This window comes from Egretta garzetta, unplaced genomic scaffold, assembly GCF_000687185.1.
Source record: "Egretta garzetta isolate BGI_Z169 unplaced genomic scaffold, ASM68718v1 scaffold185, whole genome shotgun sequence".
Lineage (NCBI taxonomy): Eukaryota > Metazoa > Chordata > Aves > Pelecaniformes > Ardeidae > Egretta > Egretta garzetta.
The window spans coordinates 35,878-46,242 of NW_009259595.1; the positions used below are offsets into that span (position 1 = coordinate 35,878).

The window sequence follows — 10,365 nt, forward strand, 5'->3', positions numbered from 1 at the left end:
CCCCCTTTGTCTTTTTAAACTTGCAGTCTTCATGCGACAGTAACTATTTCTTTAATCTTTTGTCTGCATTCAATTAGTTTCCATAATTCCTCCAAACAATTTTCTAACTTGATCCTAAAGTTTTTTATTAGACTACTACCATATTTTTCCTCTGCTAACAAAGGATTTGATTGCTTGCTTTTCAGATGCTGAGTGAGAATCTAAGAGGAGAAATGACTATTGTACCCACAGGAGCCAAGATCTCCCTGAGAGATAGCAAGTTTATTCAAGTGATTGCCAGATCTCTCAGTATCAGCAGCAAGGAGGTATATACTTAAATATTTAAAACTGAGCTCATGTAAAGCTGTAAACTCAGTTAAATGAACCTACCTTAAAGATGAACAGCAAAGCTGAAAGAAAAATGGAACATTGGGGCTATTATATTATTTTTTTAGTACTGAGTGTCCCAGCTAACCAGTTGGGTTAGGGAGAAAGGCCACAATGACAAGCATAACATTAAAATGGTTTTAATTAAAAACATATTAACTTTTTTTTTTTTCCCCTCTTTGTAGCCCCATCTTGAGTTTATTTTCTTGGCTGGCTGGTTGCAATAACAAGCCTCAGCCTGTTGCTGTAATTCAGGGTATCGATATGAAAAAGTGCTTTGTATTTTTGTGGTCAAATGTATTGACAGTTTGGAGCAATCCAAATAATAATGGGTAGAACAGCTTAATTGTATTTGCAGTCATAGAAGGCTGATACTAAGGAAGCACTACACAAGTGTAATTTGTGGCATTTAATATTAGTCCCTCCCAACAGAAAAACCAGAACATATAGTATTGGTTGTAAGATACAAGTATTTGATTTTTTCTTGGCTTGGATTGAGGGAAGATGGGAATTTTAGTAACTAATGAATATGAATATATGGTTCTTCTTTAGTAAGCATGAGAACTGGGAGGATATTTAGGGGGCCTATGGGGTTTGTCAGTGGAGGTTTGGAAGTACAGGATACACAAATATCTGAAGAATCACATGAATAAAGTTTATCTAGTCTGGAGGAGAGTGGGCTATATGGTCTTCTCTAACTCCTACCAGTGCCATAGCACCGTTTCTCTTACTATACTGATGTGTAACTATGGCAGGACAGAGATGGTAATTAGTGCATGCATCTTAAATGGTATATATAGATATCAGGTAATTGTAGTGTTGCCAGGGAGTAATATAAATCTTCATGGATGTGAGACCATCAAAATGTAAAATAATCATGAGACTTCTTTCCTTCCAAGAACTATATGCTACCATTTTTAAATAACCAAATGACTAATTTGGAAACGTTACATGAAAGCAAGGGCAGTGTTTTATGACTTGGACATCAATCATATTAGAGATGAGGCTGATATTAAATGTTCAATTTTTTTTCTCAGGAGTTAGAAGCCATCCGAGATGCATTAATTCCACCTTTGGCTTGTGCTGCAGCTAAACTGGGTGACATAGACGCACTAAGAGCCATAGCAGAAATGGTAATCTAAAATTAAATGTTTGTAGAAAACACACATTTTTAAATAGAACTGTAGATGACCGAGGAAGCTATGCTCACTGGGAAGGAGCTACCAAAGTCTTAGAATCAAAGTGCTTTGACTAACACAATTGGTTTCTAGGCTCCTCAGTCTTTGCCTTTCAAAACTGGTATGTTCTTTCCCCTATCTGGTTCTCAGCTGTTTACATTTTCTTTTGAACTGTGAAAATGCAGCAGATTAAAATGCAAGTTCTTATCTGCTAACTTGGAACACTTTAAAATGGTTTGTGCTGCTTTCTTTCACTTAACTTTCTGTATGCATATTCATAGTATCCAGCTTTTGGATGTAAATCTGTCATGATTAAAAAAAAAAAAGAATTTTAAAATTATATTTAAGCAAAACACAGTGCAGTGCTAATTCAGGATTTTTGGCTTTCCCCATAGCTCTAGCTTGGGTTATACCTGGAAAAAGAAATGGGCATTTCCCTGTATCATCTTCTACACCTCTTTTTTTTTTTTTCTCTTTGCTTTGGTTTACCCTACTCTTGAGACTTTGGTAGTGGGCCTTAAGAAAGGATAAATATACCTTGAAAATAACAAAAAACTAAGACAAGTAAAATTAGCAGACTATAGGCACAAAGCTGCTGTATGGCTTCCTGCAGTAAGGAGCGTATCTGAAGTTGCTGTAATGAGAATACATGTTGAGGGGGAACATACGGAAGGTGGAATAAATGTCTTTATTGGTGCTAAAACAACACTACAAGATAAACTTTAAGTTTTGTCAAACAATGTTTTGGTGGCAGAATTAAAATGTGTTGTATGCATCTACTGTTGTACCAACAACTTAATGTGCAGCCATTATCTTCTTAGCATGTGAAGGATCTGTCCTTTCGTAGGGTGGAAACTTGAGCTGTGGAGACTATGATGGCCGAACTCCACTTCATGTTGCAGCCTCTGAAGGGCATCTACCATTAGTTGAGTATTTGTTGACATCTGGCGCAACTGTTTATGCTAGAGACAGATATGGATCTACCCCACTGATGAATGCGATTAAGTTCAGGTAACAACATAATTTATACACCACTCTATGTAAAGTTTATAAGCCTTCTGTCATTTTGGATTTAAAGTCCATCCCTGTGTTTTGGTCTTGTTGCGTCTCAACAACCATGTGTAAATGACAGCAGTTAAAATAACACAAACCAGCTTCATTTCAAAGGATGTGACTATCCTAAATTAAAAGATTTTTTAAAATAATATGAAATGAAAGCAAACAACTTGGTATGCATGCAAAATTTTAGCATAAGGTAACTTACTGCTGCCTTCCCACCAAGACTTTGGCCGTAATTTCAGGACTCCACTTTTTGTTATGAGGCTTTCTTATAAAACAGAGCCAAACTGATCATTCCTGTTGAATGTCAGAAGTGATGGTCCAGGACCAAGGGCTGTCTGTTTTCTTTCTGCCCTCCCCTTTCTCATCAAGACCAGACTGTTTCAATGGGCACAAAACATACCAGTAGGTTGACATGTTTTAATCTTTCCCTTTCACCAGTGCTTTCCTGAGTCTCTTGCTGGGTGACTGGTTTTTTGATTTTTCCCTTCCGCCCACTCATAATTACATGGGATGGCTGCATGGCTCTGCCTGCTTTGTGGATTTCCTCTTCCTGTTGTTCTGGATGTCAGCAGTTCTTGAATGGTAGTCATGGACATGTGATTTACTGGTCTTTTCCATGTTGTATAGTCCTAAGGAATGGCCATAGCACAGAATATGAAAGTTATCAGATATCAAAATTTAATTTTAAAACACTTCATTTATATAGCCTGGGGATTCATAGAGCCATTGGTCTTCTAACATGTTAGAAGCTGCATGCCCTAATCTCTTCTTGTTTCTTTGATCCACTTTCAGCTCCTTATCTCATATTGAGTCTATATGATGGTAGGAGAGAAGCTTTTTGCTGTAAAGGAGCTTGGAGTGATAGAATTTTAATGGTCTTCATGGATGCCTGTCCCCAAATATTCCTACAGCTTTCTAATGTTGACAAGTTCACCTGGTCTGTCAGGCTGGAGTGAGCTCCCTGGGAGGTCTGACAGTCCTGGTTTTGCATTGGCTGCAGGAATAACCCGAAGGCTTTTTCCGTCTCCACGACCAGAGGTAGAAAACTCAACAGGCTCTATTAACTTGAGACTTGAAGTCCTGTGTGGCCACACGGTGCTATTGCCATACCTACTGCATGGTCCCCTATGGCTTTGTAGTTGTTGCTTTATCTCACGAATATATAAGCCCTTCAGTGGCAAACCCTTTAAGTCTTAAAGCAAAAGCAAGTCCAACAGCAAATCAAACAAATAACCTCGCAGTTGAATAGAGGTGGCTCTGGTCCAATGTGAGAAAATGCTAAAGCATTAGATACCATTAGATGTTTCTGCAAATCAGGCACCTACTTCTTTTACCGCACCCATCTACCGCCTGAGGAATTTCACATGAGCTTGTTGTTTGGATTCCTTAGCATTGCCACTCCTATATTAGACTCCTACTATGACTCTTAAGCTCTTTAAAACTGCACACCCATTTTGATATAGGGAATTGTAAAAGGAAACTGCACCATAACCATTTTCAGTTTCTCTTTTTGTTTCTACTGTTGAAATGAGAGGAAGAGTTGACTTGGAACTAATCTCATAAATGTGTATTTATGATCTGCTGTGTGCTCACACTGCATTTCACACTGAGAAGCATATAAAGGAGAATCGTAAAGATCAGACAGCTGTATATGTGCGTAATTAGATACCCACTAAAAAGATTTCTGCTACAGAAATATTTAAATTCTATTTATTAAACAGTTGCGTGCTGAAAGTGAAGAGATTATCCTGATGCAGTGTACAAAGTGGCAGAGAGGGAAGGGGGAAAACTGATTTTAATGAGCAGTCAATGCTTTAAACTGTTTGATATTGTAACTTTCTCAATTTTACTGAATATTGCATCAGCTTAATCCCATTTTCTGAGAATTAATATTTGTTTAATTGGCATTTAACTGCAGTACAGTATCCACTCATCTTAAAAATAGCTTTCTTCCAGTTTTTTATGTCACATTTCTCAATGGCTTGCCTTTTAACCTAGTATGCAAACCTATATAATGATGACTGACTTCTCTTTTCCATTTAATAATTTGTTAAGATGATCAGGAGTTATGTCTCTTCTTAAAAGCTTCTTAACGTAGCACTGTCAGCTGGTAGACCGGCAACTTGATCTATATCAATGATAGTCTCTTAAATTTTTTTACTTCAAGTGACTCTTTCTTTGTTTCTTTAGATGGTAAAATGTGGAGTCCCTTTCTAAATAAGAATAAACTACTGCATTTTCACTTTTTCATTAGTAACTCTGCAATTTGCATGGAGTCTCATTTACTTCATGCACAAAGCTAAACAGACCACTGTTAATTTAGGCCAGTTGCTTGACATATCAAAATTAGTAACATTCCTTTAATTTCTTTGAGTACCCTCAAGGGATAATTCATTTTCAAAACAATAGAATAATATTTTTTTAATAACAGGATCTCTCTAAGCAGCAAAATGTCTTGAATAAAATTGTGTATATTTTATGTAGTAAAAGCACTTCCATTTACTTGTAGAGCAGTGGTAAAAGGTTGAAAATGGGGAGTTGCTCATACAGTGCTGTGAGAACATCAGATTAGAGGCAGTAAAATTACCTCCCACGTAAATATGAATTTAAATACTTGATATTTTGCAAGGTTACATTTACATTACTTCAGGAAATCTAAGGCAGAGTGAGAATCTAACCACCACTGACTTCAGAAGTGCACTGAAGCCTGTTCTTACAGTATTGGAGCATAAAATTCCCACTGATACCATGCAGAAAACCAAACAAGTGAAACTAAGATGATCCTGCCATAACCATTGCAGTTGCTAGGGGAGCAAGCACTAAAAAGAATGAAGCCAGTCAAGTTTGGATATACATTACACCTGCATTTCTTTAAAGCAAGTTGGTGGAAGGTGTGCACCCTAAGGCCCCAATCCTGCAAACTCTTACATGCGTGTTAATTTCACATGTGTGATTCATCCCTTTTGAAGTTGATTCACTTTTAATAAGTGTCTGCCAAGTCAAGGCCTAAGATGATACGTACTGTGCGGCACCTTGATTGCTGTAAATCCACAACCCTTGTGAACTTGTAAAAGTTCAGATGTCTTTATCTGGGACTAAGACTTCGCTCATAGCAGTGAATGTTGAAGACCACACTGAATCATTTATTTCGCTATCAATCCATTAAAATTTTAGTATACTTCAGGGGTTTTATCTCCAGTGTTATCAATAATGGAATCTATCAGGGAGGAGAAAATAGAAACATTTTTTGTCTATTTGTTTTTTCTTTCAAAAAGCAGATGAACGACAGTGGTAGTATCAAAAGGCTGACACAAGTCACATATGCAAAATAGTGTTGTCTCTATAGCCTGTGTCTGACCAAGAGCCACAGTTTCATAACAGTGCGCTAAGCAAAGGGAGAGTCAGGAACAGTTCACAGGTGGCAATAGCACCTTATGGTTTTGCTCATCAGATGGGGCTGGGCTGGACAAGAACCAAGAACCCCAGGCTAACACGGTGACGTTGGCCTTCCCTCTACGCCTCGAACTTTTCATTGTCCAGCAGTTACTCTGTGCTTGGTTTTGTGCTGTCACCTTAGAACAGGAATCACATTTGAACCTTTCCCAAGAAGCTCCTGGCTCATGACATCAGCTGAACCTCAGATCAGCCAAACGGTGACCCTTGTGAGGCTTTCGTAAAGCCGCAGGAGAGCAGCACTTAAAGAAACATTTTGTAAAGACAAATACCTGTTGTGTGCCTAAGACATAACAGTATCAGAAAATTCACAACCAGCCTCTTCAAATATGAATAATGCTCTTGTGGTAGGTACAAGGCAGCAGAAGTGGTACTCTGGATAGGGTTTCAGTTTCTGCAGAATGCAGATACCATTTGGGTGCAAGTAGGAACAAGCTGTAGTGCGACTTACCTCCCACATAGTTTTCATGTTGAGTGAAGGGAATGTGAGATGTGGTCCGTTTGCTTTCTTGGACAGATCTGCTCTTCATAGTCACAGTACTAAATTTAACACTTATGTCGCGCGTTACTATTCATCCCTATTCTTCCTCTCCCTTACCCTTCACTTAACAAGCACTGGTTACAACATGCCCTCTTCTTCCCACTATACCAAGAAACATGATTTTGAATGATTCGCTGCGTGGTGTAGGTGGGCCATCATGTGCTTTCTGGAGGGAATCTTGCTACCAGTGAGGAGTCAATAGTTACAACAGGGGAAGAGAAAAGCCTGGCTCTTCACTGGAATCCAGAGATACGGACTTCACAGGGGAGCACATTGAGGGAAGATACCACACAACATTACATGCTTTGCTGCCTTTTATCTTTTAGTGCTGTCCCATAGCATAGCTTTTTTTAAAAAAAGTGCTAGTTTCATGCTGTGATTTCAAGTATAAGGTGGGAAAAGAGGAATATTCCAGGGCAGTTGTTGGAGAGTAAGCAGACACTCCGCATGTTCAGTTCTACAAACATCTTCTACTTTGATCTATTTTAGGTCAGATTTCTTTTCTGCTTAAGACTGAGCTAAAAATTTCATATATGTAGAATTTATTCTTCACCACAGATTGAAAGGAAGCCATGCCATTAATTGCTGGCTCAAGGAGATGCTTGTGGATGACCAGCAATGTTTTAAGGGACCCACCTCAGAAAATATTTTAGATAACTGAACAAACTTGCAGCGTATGCTGTTCCAGCAATGCTTTGCCATGAAACAAAGAAAGATTTATTTATTTATTTATTTATTTTTTTGGCTGTCAATTGAAACAAAGTACAATTTAAATAAATCTGTCTGGTAGGTTAAATAACCAATGTTTAGAAAAGCAAAATTATTCCTATAGCATCTGTACAGTTCTTTGTTAGTTTATAAATTAAGATCTTATATGAAACATATAAGCTTACATAGGCTTAATATGGATAACTGTAAAGTAACTTCTCATTCAAGGTGGAGTTTGCTAAAAAGAAGCAGAGGGATTAGATAAGCAGTTTAGTCCAGCTCTAAGATAGAAAGGCCCATGGCTACCTCCAAGAAAATGCAAGGGATTAAGCAGAACGTGTATGTGAGCTTATTTTTTATTTTTAATTAATGCAGATGACTTTTTAGATAATGGATTGGGAAAGCCCATATATTTTCTATTACAGTTGTATGCCTAACTCTTTATTTTGAAGTGTTATGGTATAGCAACTTACTTAAAGGAGGAACTGTGAAACTATTCCTGATCTACTGGTGTCATCGTGCCCTTTCTGGAGAAAAAAACTGCATTTGGATTTGTGAACTAGGTCATTTGTTTAGCAGAGGATCATGTTGTCACCTCCTTTTGGAACCTAATTCTAAACTTTTCATGAGGTCACTTGTGAAAAACATATTTTGCACGTTTTTCATCTGTCATGTTATTTTCTACCCACGGCAGCACCTTTAGAGAGCGGCCTTTTCCATAGACTTTTTCAAGCATCTGACTAAGGTATAGGAGTTGGCTGGTAGTGCTTAAGTACTTTTATCTCAAAGTCCCTTTATCTCAAAGGAAAGGACAAGGAAGACTTCCTAAAGACTCCAGGTGGCAATATATAATAAAGGTACTGGGAGGAGGGGGTTAGGAAAAAGTGTGCTTTTGTGGGAGGTTTGTAAGAATATTTGCCACAATTTTGAAGACTTAAAAACCTGATTATCTTCTACATTAACCTAAAGATTCATTGCTTATCTGCAAGAGGTATGTGTTATTTAAGACTGGTATATATAGGCATTGTATTCTGTAAAATACAGGAATGATGCTATGTAATAAATGTCCTCACTGTTTGCATGTGTTTCAATCTCTAATATTTCAAGATTTAAATGAAGCTAGCACTAAAAGAAAATTAAAATTCTTTGAAGAGAAAGGGATGCATTTCTCTCATTTTCAGAGCTGAACGTAACACTCCCATGAGCTTAGTATGTGAATGATTTTTTGATAGGGAGGGCAGATCTGTTTACTACCTCTATCACCTTGGAGAAGATTCATTGCTTCTGTGATGGTGGTGAATGTCATATAAGGACTTTCACTGACTGTTTGCATATATGGGTAATGCTGGATTTAGGGAAAAAAGCCCTACCAGTCAAGACACTTTCTCTGTTTTTTCTATTCCTTTCATAAAGGCGCATACAAGTGATTAATCTGTTACGAGAAACGGGAGCGCACCTTTCAGGCCGTGACTTGGAGGACACTGGATCAATACTCTGCAGGTAAATGTGATATAAGGTGAGATGGCCCTAAAATTGGGATGGAGGGGGCTGGTTTTTCAGAAGAGACTCTCAGAATGGAAAATGGCATGTAGACAACTTCCAAGATAAAGTTGGGTCCCTGGCACATGGCATGGCTATTTCTGTGCTAGACTAATAATGAGGAAACAAGAGAAGTGATGAAATTAAGAATCAACTCTGTGTCGGAGCACCAGTAACTCAAGAGAGCTCCAAAGTAGGGAATATTGTGGGGATAAGTGAACTAGAAGCAAATATGCCCTGTTTTTTCCAAGCACTTTCACTGAGGAAGTGTGAGGATGAGGCCATGCAAGGTGTGATTTAGTGGCACCTCTATTTGCAAATAAAGCTGCACATAGCGCATAATTTTTATTTTCTTAAAATCCACTTTCAACTTATATGGGAATGCGTTCTACTCTAACTAGCATATAGCATCGTTCTTAAAAATAACTAAATCAAATAGACAAATAGGTTTAACCCCAAAACTTTTGAACAACTGTTCACCGTCTCTGTATTTAATTTTAAGAGGATAAAATCCCTTGTTAAAGCTGGTTTTCCATACAGTTGCTTTTAATAGATAAGGTGGTTTAATGATACGGATAAATATTATGAAAAGAAATAGATGCTTGATTTTGTTTTTTCCAGTACTGGTCCTGAATTACAAACTACTCTGAAAACTTTAAGAAGGTTTCATGTATTTCCTAAAATTACTTCATTAGGTTTTACTTCATTTCTTCTTCTCTTCCTCTTCTCAAAAACAAACAAAAACCCCCTGAGTACTGGCCTTTATATCAGGACTTGGCAGAAAACCATGAGACGCGTAGGGACCAGCCGGTGCTGTATATTGCCTACAAAAGTAAAGCTTATGTGTGTTCTGTATAGAGACTGGACTCTGTCCTCTGAGTAATTCTGGAATCAAGAAATACTAGCTGGAGTGTTTCCGTTGTCGTAACGCTTGGAGGAGACTGGATAATAAGACTTTTACCATGAAGTTAAAATATGCGCTTCCCAGGGCACTGCAAGTGATAGGACAGAACTAAACCCTTGGTTTGCATAATTTCCCATCTGCCAAGGCGGGGAGAGGAGTGGCTTAAGGAATGGCTTTCCTCTGCAAATACTTTATTAGCCCTAGTGCCACATGCAGAACCAGTTTGGCTAGCTGACCTGGGAGTAGTATGTCCAAAAAAAAAGAAGAGAACAAGGGTCCTTTAAACAAAAAGTGGTTCTGATGCAGTATGTTACAGCATTTTAAGGAGGATCGTGCTCCCTGCATCTGCATTGCACGATCTCCTGTTGTTCAAAGCTGGTATTCTGATAATAAACATTTAAGGTATTTTGAACTTGCATTGATGGTAATAAGTTTAGTATAAAGACAATGTAAGTCTTCCAAACAGAGGGCGGGAGTGCATGCGTGCGCAGAGGCTGAATGAGGACTCGGCGCGGAGTGGCGTACTCGGGGTGGGAGGGGAGGAGGCTCTCCCACCTCGGTGCAGGTCAGGAGCCAGGGCTGTGGCTGTCTCCTGGCCAGCAGCATGGAGAGTG

General features: G+C 38.4%; 1 protein-coding gene across 1 annotated transcript in view; it reads left to right on the forward strand.

Moving 5' to 3' along the window:
- The window catches only part of ASPG (asparaginase), a gene marked incomplete at both ends in the record, with an annotated part of 39,281 nt that overhangs the window by 23,725 nt on the left and 5,191 nt on the right, over positions 1 to 10,365 (forward strand). Inside the window, 4 exons of the mRNA XM_035893692.1 lie at positions 186 to 305; positions 1,404 to 1,499; positions 2,392 to 2,555; positions 8,722 to 8,808. Coding sequence (XP_035749585.1) covers positions 186 to 305; positions 1,404 to 1,499; positions 2,392 to 2,555; positions 8,722 to 8,808 — 467 coding nt within the window. The remainder of the gene's footprint in view (positions 1 to 185; positions 306 to 1,403; positions 1,500 to 2,391; positions 2,556 to 8,721; positions 8,809 to 10,365) is intronic.